The sequence below is a fragment of the Cotesia glomerata genome, linkage group LG2, assembly GCF_020080835.1.
Source record: "Cotesia glomerata isolate CgM1 linkage group LG2, MPM_Cglom_v2.3, whole genome shotgun sequence".
In the NCBI taxonomy this organism is placed as follows: Eukaryota; Metazoa; Arthropoda; class Insecta; order Hymenoptera; family Braconidae; genus Cotesia; species Cotesia glomerata.
Window position 1 is genome coordinate 15,204,937 of NC_058159.1, and position 15,827 is coordinate 15,220,763.

At 30.5% G+C, this 15,827-nt stretch overlaps 2 protein-coding genes across 6 annotated transcripts in view; one reads left to right on the forward strand and one right to left on the reverse strand.

Moving 5' to 3' along the window:
- Positions 1–15,827, forward strand: part of LOC123258757 — a 30,351-nt gene that overhangs the window by 2,965 nt on the left and 11,559 nt on the right. The window contains exons 2-7 of one of the 5 annotated variants that reach the window (XM_044718962.1): positions 8,819–9,034; positions 9,272–9,680; positions 9,897–10,094; positions 11,655–12,000; positions 12,328–12,425; positions 14,210–14,233. In XM_044718962.1, the coding sequence (XP_044574897.1) occupies positions 8,819–9,034; positions 9,272–9,680; positions 9,897–10,094; positions 11,655–12,000; positions 12,328–12,425 (1,267 nt within the window). In that variant the 3' untranslated portion in view covers positions 14,210–14,233. Of the gene's footprint in view, positions 1–8,818; positions 9,035–9,271; positions 9,681–9,896; positions 10,095–11,654; positions 12,001–12,327; positions 12,426–14,209; positions 15,379–15,827 lie in introns of those variants that run through there. The other 4 variants (XR_006508137.1, XM_044718963.1, XR_006508136.1 and 1 more) reach the window with 4 other exon arrangements.
- Positions 5,862–7,229, reverse strand: LOC123258759. The gene is made up of 3 exons (XM_044718964.1): positions 6,963–7,229; positions 6,742–6,844; positions 5,862–6,648 (listed from the first exon to the last, which is right to left on the reverse strand). The coding sequence occupies exons 1-3, from the start codon at positions 7,217–7,219 to the stop codon at positions 6,139–6,141; spliced, it is 870 nt and encodes a 289-aa protein (XP_044574899.1). The 5' UTR covers positions 7,220–7,229; the 3' UTR covers positions 5,862–6,138.

A 15,827-nucleotide genomic window follows, 5' to 3' on the forward strand; every position in this document is an offset into this window, starting at 1 on the left:
TCAATTTCTCGAAATCTACCGGTCCGAATTAGTTCCAATTTACAAGAAATCTAAGTTTGAGGAAGCACTTTCGAATGACACCAACCGCGATCAAATAGGTCAAACCATTAAGAAGTAATAAGAGGTTTACACACACACACACACACACACACACACACACACACACACACACACACACACACACACACACTTACATACAGACGTACAGACATAATCGCAAAAATAGTCAGGAAAGCTTCTTAAGGCTTCAAAACGTCGAGATCTGTTGAAACCATGATTTTTGCAAAACAGAGTAAAAACAATAACTTCCCGATTTTTCAAAAATCATTGATTTTCTCAGCGGCAAGTTAAAAATTGAATCATATGTTGATGCCCGCGACCTTACAGATACAAAAGACCAGTTAAATGCATTTTACATTGATATCCGCAGCTGTGAGCCCTTCAAACCACAAAAATTTAAAATGAAGAAGAATTTTTGTACTTTTCCGTGATTCTAAGATCTTGCAGACACGGAAAAATTGATAAGAAGAAACTCCATTTCTATTTCCGTTTCTCTAAAACCTAAGAGTCACGGAAAATTAAAATTAAAAAAATTTTTATAATTTTCCGTGATTCTAAGTTCTTCAAGATACGGAAAAATAGATCAAATTATATTAATTTAATTTTTTTTACTTGAATACATAAAAAATACGGAAATTTTAACTGAACAACACGAAATCTACGTTTGATCCGACTGATGTTGAAGCTTTGAGACACGAAAATAATTAAAAAAAATTGAATCATATATTGATGTTCGACCTTACGGATACAAAAGACCAGTTAAATGCATTTTACATTGATATCCGTGGCTGTGAACCCTTTAAGCCACGAAAATTAAATTGAAGAAGAATTTTTGTACTTTTCCGTGATGCTAAGATCTTGCAGACACGGAAAAATTGATAAGAAGAAACTCCATTTCTATTTCCGTTTCTCTGAAGCCTAAGCGCCACGGAAAATTAAAATGAAAAAATTTTTCGTTATTTTCCGTGATTTTAAGATCTTCCAGACACGGAAAAACAGATCAAATTATATTAATTTGACTTTTTTTACTTGAATATATCAAAAACACAGAAATTTACACTAAACAATAAGATATCTATGATTCATGCGGTTGTCAAAGCTTTGTGACACGACAAAACTTGAAAAAAAATTGAAGCCTATGCTGATGTCCGACGTTACAGATACGAAAGTCAAATAAAATGCATTTTATACCGATGTCTATGGCTGTGAGCCCTTTAAGCCACGAAAATTTAAAATGAGATAGAATTTTTGTAATTTTCCGTGATTCTAAGATCTTCCAGATACGGAAAAATCGATAAAAAGAAACTCCATTTTTATTTCCGTTTCTCTAAAACCTAAGAGCCACGGAAAATTAGAATGAAAAAAATTTTTATTATTTTCCGTGATTCTAAGATCTTCTAGACACGGAAAAATAGATCAAATTATATTAATTTAATTTTTTTTACTTGAATACATAAAAAACACGGAAATTTCAACTGAACAACACGAAATCTACGTTTGAATCGACTGATGTTGAAGCTTTGAGACAAGAAAATAATTAAAAAGAATTGAATCATATATTGATGTTTGACCTTACGGATACAAAAGACCAGTTAAAAGCATTTTTACATTATTGATATCCGTGGCTGTGAACCCTTTAAGCCACGAAAATTTAAAATAAGATAGAATTTTTGTAATTTTTCGTGATTCTAAGATCTTCCAGACACGGAAAAATCGATAAGAAGAGACTCCATTTTTATTTCCGTTTCTCTAAAACCTAAGAGCCACGGAAAATTAAAATGAAAAAAATTTTTATAATTTTCCGTGATTATAAGTTCTTCAAGATACGGAAAAATAGATCAATTTACATTAATTTGACTTTTTTAACTTGAATACATCAAAAACACAGAAATTTATACTAAACAATAAGATATCTATGATTCATGCGGTTGTCAAAGCTTTGTGACACGACAAAACTTGAAAAAAATTGAAGCCTATGCTGATGTCCGACGTTACAGATACGAAAGTCAAATAAAATGCATTTTATACCGATGTCTATGGCTGTGAGTCCTTTAAGCCACGAAAATTTAAAACGAGATAGAATTTTTGTAATTTTCCGTGATTCTAAGATCTTCCAGATACGGAAAAATCGATAAAAAGAAACTCCATTTTTATTTCCGCTTCTCTAAAATCTAAGAGCCACGGAAAATTAGAATGAAAAAAATTTTTATTATTTTCCGTGATTCTAAGATCTCCCAGACACGGAAAAATCGATAAGAAGGAACTCCATTTCTATTTCCGTTTCTCTAAAATCTTAAAGCCACGGAAAATTGAATTGAAAAAAAATTTTTATTGTTTTCCGTGATTCTAAGATCTTCTAGACACGGAAAAATAAATCAAATTATATTAATTTAATTTTTTTTACTTGAATACATAAAAAATACGGAAATTTTAACTGAACAACACGAAATCTACGTTTGATCCGACTGATGTTGAAGCTTTGAGACACGAAAATAATTAAAAAAAATTGAATCATATATTGATGTTCGACCTTACGGATACAAAAGACCAGTTAAATGCATTTTACATTGATATCCGTGGCTGTGAACCCTTTAAGCCACGAAAATTAAATTGAAGAAGAATTTTTGTACTTTTCCGTGATGCTAAGATCTTGCAGACACGGAAAAATTGATAAGAAGAAACTCCATTTCTATTTCCGTTTCTCTATAGCCTAAGCGCCACGGAAAATTAAAATGAAAAAATTTTTCGTTATTTTTCGTGATTTTAAGATCTTCCAGACACGGAAAAACAGATCAAATTATATTAATTTGACTTTTTTTACTTGAATATATCAAAAACACAGAAATTTACACTAAACAATAAGATATCTATGATTCATGCGGTTGTCAAAGCTTTGTGACACGACAAAACTTGAAAAAAAATTGAAGCCTATGCTGATGTCCGACGTTACAGATACGAAAGTCAAATAAAATGCATTTTATACCGATGTCTATGGCTGTGAGCCCTTTAAGCCACGAAAATTTAAAATGAGATAGAATTTTTGTAATTTTCCGTGATTCTAAGATCTTCCAGATACGGAAAAATCGATAAAAAGAAACTCCATTTTTATTTCCGTTTCTCTAAAACCTAAGAGCCACGGAAAATTAGAATGAAAAAAATTTTTATTATTTTCCGTGATTCTAAGATCTTCTAGACACGGAAAAATAGATCAAATTATATTAATTTAATTTTTTTTACTTGAATACATAAAAAACACGGAAATTTCAACTGAACAACACGAAATCTACGTTTGAATCGACTGATGTTGAAGCTTTGAGACAAGAAAATAATTAAAAAGAATTGAATCATATATTGATGTTTGACCTTACGGATACAAAAGACCAGTTAAAAGCATTTTACATTGATATCCGTGGCTGTGAACCCTTTAAGCCACGAAAATTTAAAATAAGATAGAATTTTTGTAATTTTTCGTGATTCTAAGATCTTCCAGACACGGAAAAATCGATAAGAAGAGACTCCATTTTTATTTCCGTTTCTCTAAAACCTAAGAGCCACGGAAAATTAAAATGAAAAAAATTTTTATAATTTTCCGTGATTCTAAGTTCTTCAAGATCCGGAAAAATAGATCAAATTACATTAATTTGACTTTTTTAACTTGAATACATCAAAAACACAGAAATTTATACTAAACAATAAGATATCTATGATTCATGCGGTTGTCAAAGCTTTGTGACACGACAAAACTTGAAAAAAAATTGAAGCCTATGCTGATGTCCGACGTTACAGATACGAAAGTCAAATAAAATGCATTTTATACCGATGTCTATGGCTGTGAGCCCTTTAAGCCACGAAAATTTAAAATGAGATAGAATTTTTGTAATTTTCCGTGATTCTAAGATCTTCCAGATACGGAAAAATCGATAAAAAGAAACTCCATTTTTATTTCCGCTTCTCTAAAACCTAAGAGCCACGGAAAATTAGAATGAAAAAAATTTTTATTATTTTCCGTGATTCTAAGATCTCCCAGACACGGAAAAATCGATAAGAAGGAACTCCATTTCTATTTCCGTTTCTCTAAAATCTTAAAGCCACGGAAAATTGAAATGAAAAAAATTTTTATTATTTTCCGTCATCCTAAGATCTTCCAGACACGGAAAAATAGATCAAATCATATTAATTTGATTTTTTTTACTTGAATACATAAAAAACACGGAAATTTCAACTGAACAACACGAAATCTACGTTTGATCCGACTGATGTTAAAACTTTGAGACAAGAAAATAATTAAAAAGAATTGAATCATATATTGATGTTTGACCTTACGGATACAAAAGACCAGTTAAAAGCATTTTACATTGATATCCGTGGCTGTGAACCCTTTAAGCCACGAAAATTTAAAATAAGATAGAATTTTTGTAATTTTTCGTGATTCTAAGATCTTCCAGACACGGAAAAATCGATAAGAAGAAACTCCATTTTTATTTCCGTTTCTCTAAAACCTAAGAGCCACGGAAAATTAAAATGAAAAAAATTTTTATTATTTTCCGTGATTCTAAGTTCTTCAAGATACGGAAAAATAGATCAAATTACATTAATTTGACTTTTTTAACTCGAATACATCAAAAACACAGAAATTTATACTAAACAATGAGATATCTATGATTCATGCGGTTGTCAAAGCTTTGTGACACGACAAAACTTGAAAAAAAATTGAAGCCTATGCTGATGTCCGACGTTACAGTTACGAAAGTCAAATAAAATGCATTTTATAGCGATGTCCATGGATGTGAGCCCTTTAAGCCACGAAAATTTAACATGAAATTGAATTATTGTAATTTTCCGTGATTCTAAGATCTTCCAGACACGGAAAAATCGATAAGAAGAAACTCCATTTTTATTTCCGTTTCTCTAAAATCTTAATGCCACAGAAAATTGAAATGAAAAAAAAAATTTTTACTATTTTCCGTGATTCTAAGATCTGTAAGACACGGAAAAATTGACCAAATTATATTAATTTGACTTTTTTAACCTGAATACTTAAAAAACACGGAAATTTTAACTGAACAACACGAAATCTACTTTTGATCCGACTGATGTTGAAGCTTTGAGACACAAAAATAATTAAAAAAAATTTAATTATATATTGATGTTTGACCTTACAGATACAAAAGACCAGTTAAATGCATTTTACATTGATATCTGTGGCTGTTAGCCGTTTAAGCCACGAAAATTTAAAATGAAAGAGTTTTTGTAATTTTCCGTGATTCTAAGATCTTCCAGACACTAAAATATTGAAAAAAAAATTTAATCTTCATTTTCGTTTCTCTAAAACCTAATAGCTCAGAATATTTGTGAAAGAAATAAAAAAAAATCTTCTGCCAACATACGAGCCAACGTTGATGGCCTGAAAAAATCAACACGAGCTGAAATTAATGATTTACTATTGTCCGTGCCCTCGAATTTTCGGATACAGGGATATCATTTCAAAGATCAGTTATTCTATTTCGATTGTCCGTGCCTTCAAGTACTTAGAAATCGGAATAATAGCAGACACGTGCTATTGTTTTCTGGTGTTCTAAAACAATTAATTTCTTCTTTATCATTTCCGAAAAAATTCAGAAAGAATCTAAAAGTTTCTTTTAAATTCCAAATTCAGAAATGTTTCACAATTATCTACTATTTTGTATAAAGATAGATAGAATTTCTTAAAAAATATATCAAAATTCAATAATTCATAGAAGGATCAACAAATCAAATCTTACTTTATAAATTTTATTTTAACATTCAAATATGTACTTTTTTTCATCGAATACTACTAATCATGTCAACTGCATTCATAACGAAATTTAAATATTGATTAGAATTAAGTTATCCCTTATCTTAGTTTTTTCTTTATATTGAATTCTAAATCGTCATAATTTTTTAAAGTGTATTGTTTCATATAGCAAACGGTAATACGGAATAACATCAGTAATACTATTAATAAAATATGCTCGAAAAAAAAGTTGAATGAAATATATAAGTTACATGATGAGAAACTAATTATGTAAAACTATCTGAAAATTATTTATAAAAGTATTAAATCCTTTTTTTAAGCCGTGCGGTTCCATAAGTATAAAAGTCAGAACCTAAAGCGGGCTTTCTTTGACGCTTAGGTCGGCCACATGTGCTTGTTTGAGGACTGATTTCTTCCATCAGGACCGATGGTTCCAAATTTTGTTCTTTAGGTTCCATCGAAGCTGAAAACTCTTTGTTGACAGGAAGAGGACTTGGTGTTGCCGGAAGATCAAGGTGTAGCGGTGATTTGTTTGTTTGAGGCGGGACAAGAGAATGAGTTGACTCATCATCTGATGAAATTTGCTCATTTTCATCCATTTTTTCGAAGCTTTCCAACAAATTTATGAGCATTTCTTTCTTTCGTCGAGCCGTATTTTCATCAAAAGCAATATTACTTTTTATTTTTTCCAGAATTTTCGAAACTGCTAATTGATCATTTGATTTTTTTTCAATACTCTTATCAGCCAGAAGTTTTTGTCCTTTTTGAACTAATTTTGATGTACCACCAACATGATCAAGTTTTTTATTTTCCTGTAAATAATATATAAGTTTTTAAGTTAGTGTATACTTTTTGCTTCACAGATAAGTACTACGCTTTACTTGGCTCATTTATGTTTAACTTACAGGCTCATGATTATGGTCCGATATCCATTCTGTTACAACCAATACTTTTCTCTGTAAGTCAGCGGAAACGCGAAGCTGTACTGGACAGTCAATTTTGTTGGATCTGTAACAAATATGTCAAATCTGAGTATGTCACACATGTCATTAAGTTATCACGATTAAAGTCGGTCGAGTGCGAGTATAGTGTAACCAATATGATTATAAAAAATGTGATAACTTACTTAACATTTCGGGAATGAACGCCGCATTTTTTTTTTGGGACGTAACTTCCACCTCTTGAGCAACGCATATAATAATAATAATGTGACAAATTGGGATAATCATCAACATTTTTACCACTTTTTCTGCAGTAAGTCTCCATGGTTCGAGAATCAAATTTACCCAAAATATATTGGGTTTCATTTTGATATCTTGTAACTACGTTGTCGAAATCTTCAGATTTGGAAAATTCTTGGTTAATAAAGAATAAATTAGCCATGACAATATATAAATAAACTTGATTAATTTAAAAACAATTAATTTCAATTTTAGAAATTAAACAATTATAAAAATTTATTAATCCTTCTTCTGTCAAAAAATATAAAACAATAACAAAATGTTATGAAATTAAAACTTTGAGAATGGTTATGCAGTGTTTATGTTTTTCAATCATGACAATAGAATAGACTTTAGAATATCACATCGAAATTGTGCATAGCAATGAAATATTCGATAGAGGACACTACCATGCTGCTCACGTTAGACAGAGTAAAAAAGTACTTTGTGTGTAATAAATAAGGTCTGCGGTACCAAAATAAATTAAAAATGGTATCTCATAGCATTGTTGCCAGATTGAGCAATTTTCTGTCAATTGGGCTATTTAAATTGTCAATGGGCGGTTAAATTTTGCTGTTGGCGGTTAATAGCCATTGGCTAGTTTGAGACTCATAGTAATAAAATAGTCTCAACAAAATGATTTTTTATGTAAATAGATGACCCACATAAATTAATTTTTAATGTTATGGGTAGCAATAACTTCTAACTGTACATCGGTTTTATTGTAACTCTTACCTCGCAGAACTGAAAAACTTAATAGGTGAAATTGAAAGCGCTTTGCATTTGAAATGAGCGGGTAATTACAGAGAATGTTTGCAAGATCAACCGTTTAGCAAATTTGTTTTTGAAAATTTCAATGAAATGCTTGTCTTGCCGAACAAAAACATTTTTTTTGTTTATATATAAAACAACTTAACACTTTCAGCGTTGTTATAGTCAAACGTTATTTTTTTAATTATTACAATTCCATTTAAATAATAATAATATTTTTGAAATTAAAAATTAATGCAGGTTTAAGTTGGTGCAAAAAAGATGCAAATACCTCATTTTCAATTTCTCCGACAGAAATTGTTGATTGGAACATTCGTCGAAATTTCGTTTTATAAATCCTTCTCCAAGAAATATTTTTTTTTTAAATACAAATAAATACCGTTGTAAAATGTAAATATCCAAGCTTTGGATGACTTAATTTTTTTATTTTTGTAAATTCGATTCCTTCGCCGAGATATCGATTGTCAAAGTTTTCGATTGTCTGCTGTCCGCTAAGTTCACTCATAAAAATTTCTAAAAATTTTTTATTTCGGTGACAACCAAATTTTTTTTTTGCTATAAAATCAAATCTGTTACCATTGAAAATTTTAATTGATTGTTATGTGATTTATTCTTAAAATAGACCCTGAGCAAATATCTCTAATGAAGTTAGTCATGTAATGTCTTAGTCTCTTTGTTGTTCAGATATATCATAATAGTTGTTTACATTTGCTTTGGATTTACAATTTTTTATAGTTATTAGTGGTTATAATAATTAAAATTTTTCGCAATGATAAAAATAAAGCGTGCACCTCGACAGAAATGGTCTTTTTTTGGATATTCTTATCATTTAAAAAATTCATATTTTAATGAACGTTTAGGAAAAAAGATATGGTTATTATTAAGTTTTAAATTCCTTGCAATAATCAATTTATAAAATATTAATCGAACTACAAATTATGGTCGATTCAGCCAATAGTAACTAATTTTTTCTCATTACATTGTTATTTAGGTATTTTAAATGTATTTATGATAATTCTAAGATTAAGCGGTGCAATGGTGGTGGTGTTATGATTGACAACAACTTCACAGAATCTAAGAAATATCGTCACAATCATAGTCGAAATCTTAAGTTGGCTGATGACACTAAATTTTGTCAAACTCTAAGACAATTTTCTCGTTTACCATTTGTAAAACCGAAACAAGTTGTGAAAGCTTTGGAACGAGAGTAAGTATGCAACTTTTCATACATTCTTACTATTTTGTGCTACAGTTTGTCAGTGATTTATTGAAATTAATCTTTTTCTGTGTCCAAACTATTAACTTTTTACTTGTGTCTTCTACTAGTGTTTTACAAATCATTTTAAAATCCAGATAACAACAAATCCGGAATTATAAACTACAAGAGTTTAATTTTTAATTATTTGAAAGTAATTGATCTAAACATTATTTTTTTTTTTTTCAGTGAACCTGAAGTGACATCGTCTTTAATGTTGTCAACTTTACGTAAGAGGGTGCAGCGATCCATTAAGAAAGAAAATCCGGTTAATACTAATATTAAGTTAGCTCCTAAAAATTTGATGGAATTCGGAAGAAATTTAGAAAGTTCCACCGAAGAATTAAAATATGGATTGCATAAGGAAATGCAATTAACAGCGAAGCTTTTAACGTTTCAAGTTCAAACCAGCAAGCGTGAAGTAAAGGAAGCCACTGTTATTCTTATGTACGATGCAGATTACTTGGAAGAAATTAGTCCTTTCGTAGAAGTTATTTCAACTGACGCGACTTTTAACTCATTTCCTGATCTGCATGTGCGTAAAGGGCAGTTGATGACAGTTATGGTTCAATTACGAACTGATAACGATTGTCAAAAGGTATTTCACAATTTTCCATTTGATTTTGGATGAAAATTTTGTGATTATTAAATATTATTTTGCGTAAGCTTGATATACGTACTTAAGGCGCTGACAAAGCATACTTTTTAGCTATTTGACGGGATACTAAATCAGTAAAAATTAAAATTACCAACAATACAATATTTAAACATAAATTATGTACGAGTAATTGGAATTTTCTCTAAATTGTTACAGGCTATACCTTGTACTTGGGTTCTTATGAACAACAAAAGCACAGATTGTTATTTGCAAGTGTTTCAATTTTTGGCTGACAATTTTAAAAATTTCAGGCCAAAATATTCCATGACTGATTACGAAATCGCATTAAGAAATAGCCTTAAAGAGGTTTTTCCTGGCATTCAAACAAAAACCTGTTATTTCCATTATAGTCAGGTTAGTTTAATTATTCCAATCTTTTTATTTGATGTCAGAACAGTGAGCTCTCCGAGCTCAAAGAGATAGCTTTTCTCTAGTTTTGAGCTCTTCGAGCTCAAAAGTCTTATAGGAGTTTCATCGAACACGATTTTTTTAATTTTCAAACCGCAATAACTTTTAAATGAATTAACAGATTTTTACGCGGTTGGCGGCATACAACGTAGTTTTTATAGCCTCGCAAAGAATTGTCAATTTTCAATTGATCAAACTAGGAATTTCAAAGTAATTCCGAAAAAACACTTTCTTCAGTTTTCTTTCGTTCACGATATCTCTCAAACGAATCAACCGATTTTCACCGACATAGTGGCGGTCAACGTAGTTTTTTGATGTTGAAAGTTGATTAGTTTTTAGAATCGATCGGTAAAGCCGTTTAAAAGTTATTCCAAAATAACCACATTTGAAAAAATTTTTAACTTCCCGCTAATTTTTCGTGGTTTTTTTCAGATTTCTCAAAATCTACCGGCCGCAATCGGTCCAAATTGTATTCAAAATGTAATTATGACCAAGCCCTTTCGAACTGCGTTAACTGCGATGAAATTGGTCAAATCGTCCAAAAGTTATAGGAGGTTTACATGCTTACACACACACACACACACACACACACACACACACACACACACACACACACAGTGACAACATCGCGGGAAGCTTCATAGTCAGGGAAGCTTTATGTGACCTTAAAACGTCAAGATCTGACGAAAACTCGATATTTGCACAACGGAGTAAAACCAATAACTTCCCGATTTTTGACAATTTTCTATTTCCTAGCGGGAAGCTATGAATTGTGGCTCTTATATAGATTGCATAGCGTGCACACGATTCACATTCAAGCTATGATTATGTGCATATGTAGTATGTCAGAACTTTTGAATGGCTCCATCGATTTGAACGAACTTAGCAGCGTTCGAAAGAGCTTCACGAAACTAAGAGTTTTAAAACAAAATTTTTTTAGAACTACTTTTAAACAAATGTTACAATCAATTCCAAAACCTTTTCAGGTCTCGAATTCAAGACATGACGTCGATTGCTTTCAACATCACCCAAAGTGATCGAGAGTAATCGTTGATGAAAAATTTCAGAAAACTCTTTTTTTCAAAATAACTTGAAAATCTCTTTTTGTATCAGTTTCAACATAATTACTTAACTACTATTGCTTAGAAAATTGTTTCGAACGCCACAAACATTTGTGAAAATCGATTGATTCGTTTGTGTAAAATATTTAATTTTCAAATATTCAACAAAAGTATTTTTATTACATAAGTTTGGAATTGATGGTCGGATCATGTTATAGCTTATAAATGTTATTTTTGTGATTAAAAAATTGTGTTGAATGCCATGAACCGACTAAAAAGTGGTAGATTTTTTTGGGACGTCACAATTCGATAAAAAAAAAAAAAAGCGATGTTCTGAACAAATCGATTTTCAAATTCGAAGGGCCCAAAAAATTACAGAAGTTATATTTGTGTATATTTGTAATCCGAACAAAAGATACTTACACTATATTCTCTATTTTAATAGGCCTTGATCAAAAATGCTCAGGAAAAGAAATTGATAGACAAGGATAACAATAAAGAAGAACGCCCGGAACTTTTCATTTTTTTGAACCGATTGAAACTTCTTGCTTTGTTACCAGCTGAATTCATTGAAAGTGTTTACGAGAAAATTGAAAAAGAATGTTTAAACGATTTTGGCGATTATTTCAGAGATTACCTGAATTATTATGAAAAGCAATGGTTGAAGCAAGAAGGGGCAGCGCAGATTTCTGTTTACAAGCTACGAAATCGAACTAACAATTTTTTAGAAAGTTATCATAAACAGTTAAACACTTTCTTATCAAAAAGGCCGAAACATAATGTTTTTGTTGGTAATTACTTCATTCTTTCGCAATAATATTATATGGAAAAGTAATCTAATAATATTTTCTATAAAAATTGACATCAATCTATTGAAAAAAACTTACCTGGTTCGATACAAATGGAACATGGAAGTAATTCTGAACAGTTCTATTGTATTGAATCATGAAAAAAAGGTTATGATTCAAGTAAAATTTTTATAGACCAATAAAAATTTTATAGTTCAATAATTTTTTAACTTTATTCAAGACAAAATGAAAATCTTCAAAATGATTTTTTTGGTTTAATAACTTGTCTCTTGAATAAGGTTAATTTATTTTCAATTTAATTATTTACAGGTATTTTCTACGATATTTTTATAATAAATGTACCTACAATATTTGATATCTATCAAATATTAAAATTAATTGATATCAAGCAGCCCACGGATTTTTAAGTAAAAATTTTTTAATTAATAATAATTTTATATTTTTTAATTAGATTTGCTATTAAAGCATCTTTTATTGTTTTTTAAACGATAATTTATGAAAAAATTTTTTAATATAACTTGAAACGAGAAACGTGAATGGGGACCCGGTGGTCTAGCGGCCTAAAATTTAAGCTATTTTAAAAAATTTTATTTCTATGTGAAGGTTATGACTAGGTTTTTACACTTATTCTATTGCTTATCAACTACACAAAAATGAAAATTAAAACAAAAAAAAAATTTTTTTTAAATTACTAAAATGGCGCTGAAGTCCCTATCTCATAAAATGAAGCGTAGTCAAAAATATTTTTTAAAAACGAATTACGGATTTTTACTTCAAACTACGTGCCATTTTGTCAAATATTTTTTTTTTTTTCATACTAGTATCGACGATAACTATACTTATACTAATTAAAAATCAGTCATATTTTTTAATCTCAGATCAGAGGGAGAGATCAATCTACTTCCACGAGTCAGGTCCATTTTTTTGAGAGGGGGACTTCAGCGCCATTTTTTTAATTAAAAAAAAAATTAGGAAAACGGTTGACCTTACAGGCCATCCCTGCAACTTCCCGCTATCTCCATACCTAAGCCCTCAACATTCCACTTGTTACGTTTTTGAGCTCTTCGAGCTCAAAAATACGATTTTTGTCTCTTTTTGAGCTCTTCGAGCTCAAAACTCTGATAGCAGTTAAATAAAACACTATTTTTTGAATTTTCAAATCACAATAACTTTTGATTGAATGAACCGATTTTCACGCGGTTGACGGCATTCGACGCAGTTTTTTAAGCCTCAATCTTTTAGTTCAAATTGATCTAACTCGGAATTTTGAAGTTATTCCGAAAAAACACTTTTTTCGGTTTTCTTCCGACAACAATAACTCACGAACGAATTAACCGATTTTAACCAGGCTGGGGGCGATCGACGTGGTTTTTTGATGTTAAGAGCTGATTAGTTTTTGGAATCGATCGGTAAAGCCGTTTGAAAGTAATTCCAAAAAAACTACAAAAAAAATTTTTTTTGTAGTTTTTTTGAGATTTCTCAAAATTTACCGGTCCGAATCGGTTCAAAGTGTATTCAAAATCTAAATTTGGTCAAGCCCTTTCGAATGGCACCAACCGCGATGAAATCGGTCAAGCCGTTCAAAAGTTATAAAAGGGTTACACACACACACACACACACACACACACACACACACATACGGACATCATCGCGAAAACATTCAGGGAAGCTTCCTAGGACCTCAAAACGTCAAGATCTGATGAGAACTCGATTTTCGAAAAACGGGGTAAAACTAATGACTTCCCGATTTTGGAAAATTTTCAATTTTCTTAGCGGGAAGTTAAAAAATTTTTTTTTGTTTTGATTGTCATTTTTGTGTAGTTAATGAGTCATAGAATAACTGTAAAAAAATTCGAAAGCATTAGTCATTCCCTTCATATAGAAATAACATTTTTAAAATAGCTTAAAATTTAGGCCGCTAAACTACCGGGTCAAATTAATTAGAAAATTGATTTAACAATATCTAAATTTATCACTGAAATTTCGATTTCCTTTCAGCCAAAAATACTCATTGCCGTTATTTATTGGCCTCTAAGGACTTAATGATTAATAAACTTACAGAATGAGCTTCTCATATATAAATTTCTAAACAGAAATTAATAGATATATATATGTTGTGGGTGATTGCACTGCAAATCTACTATCGTATTTTCGAGATACGGTCACTAGCTATAAGTTATTTACATTATAGGCCTGGTAATAGTCTCATTGGAACCCACGCACCATACGAAACCAGCGCACACATGAATTGATATCTGTGCAGTCAATTTATTTTTACTACCGGGGGACAATCATCAAAGCCATTTCTGTCTGGTCATAACCTGATCTATATGTCTATTAAGTATGAAATGTTATACAGCTAGTGGAAAAATGTTAAATATAGACGAAGTTTATATTTTTTGGCAGTGCGGTAAATGCTTGCAGAATATATCATAGTCATAGTGATAGTCTTACGTTATATTTTGACAATAAAATGATAGAGTTTGTTAATTCCTTCAAATACTTATGGGTTGTGTTTGACAGTACACTGTCATGAAATCAGCATGTAGCTAATGTTAAAAAAGGCATAGCATGTGCTCTTTATGAAATGCATATGAATGATTCAATTTTAAGTGTATTGATGTAAACGTAAACTTTTCGATGCACTGGTACGACCAATTTACAAAATGGGGAGTATGAGCACATATCTCAGCATCAGCATAGTTTGTACATTCACACTCTACGGCGTCACAGATTATTAATTGCGAGTGAGTTTTATAGAGCTTAGTATATATCTTATGCAAACTGTTTTTTATTTTTTAAATAAGATGGAGCTAACAGCAAACATTGCTTTATGGAGTGATCTGTTGAATACAAAATAGACTAACAATTCCGTATGCATCAAAAACTCCTTATGAATGATCATTTATTATTACAGGGTGTAATTTCTGGGATTATCTTTAATTGAAAATGACCTCATCTAATACGATTGACGAATTTCGTAATTAAAGTTTGTTGCACTATATTAATCAAAAGAGAAATAATGACTGAAAACAGTTAGTGTAGGAATGCATGAAATTATAGGAGATGACAATGATAATTAATGTCAAAATATTATGCATTCAAATTTAAATTGAATTTTATTTGTGCATTGAATCTTTCCTTTAGGAAATTTAATAACCAAAATAGTGAAATTGTCTTCTGAATATTATTATGTCAGGATGTTCCGCTTCAGACGACTATTTTCAACGGCTTATGATGCGAAGAATCAGAGAGTGCTTTACGAATGAAAATTTTTTTTCGCGTCATTTCGGCGACTATTTTTATAATTATACTCTTCTTTGGTCACGGAATCAAGATACTTTGCATACTATAGTCAAGATAATTTAATGGAGTTTAATTCTACATTTTTCAGAAATTTATTATGGGCAATATCAGTGTAAAAGTACATGAAGATAGTTTAAAAATTTACCTGTCCTTCATTTATAAAACCCTGTAAACATTGCAACTTGTGAAAAATTCCATTGATTGAGTCGAACTTTGTTTTGAAATATTCTCTTAAAAATTGTAGGTCATTGAATACGAATGCCTAAATAACTTAGTCGTTTATTTGCAATAAAGGGGTTACATGGGTTTCACGGTTAAAAAAAATCGATTTTTTCTTACTGTCGTATTATATTCAACATCTCTACAATATTGTCCAAAAGTTTCAAATCGATCCAAATAATAGTTTCGGAGATACAGTTTTAAAAATTTGCGCGCTCAAGGTGCTGTTGTATTGTCACTTAAAACTTTAAACGTATTTTTTTTAAATCTATGTTTTTAAAGAC

What these genes read in the sequence shown, in the direction of transcription:
- LOC123258759 (XM_044718964.1), bottom strand. Translation starts at nt 7,219, where the DNA reads ATGGCTAATTTATTCTTTATTAACCAAGAATTTTCCAAATCTGAAGAT. An exon ending in GTTCATTCCCGAAATGTTAA is followed by an intron (nt 6,845 to 6,962) that starts GTAAGTTATCAC and finishes TATTTGTTACAG; the next exon opens with ATCCAACAAAATTGACTGTC. An exon ending in CGGACCATAATCATGAGCCT is followed by an intron (nt 6,649 to 6,741) that starts GTAAGTTAAACA and finishes TATTATTTACAG; the next exon opens with GAAAATAAAAAACTTGATCA.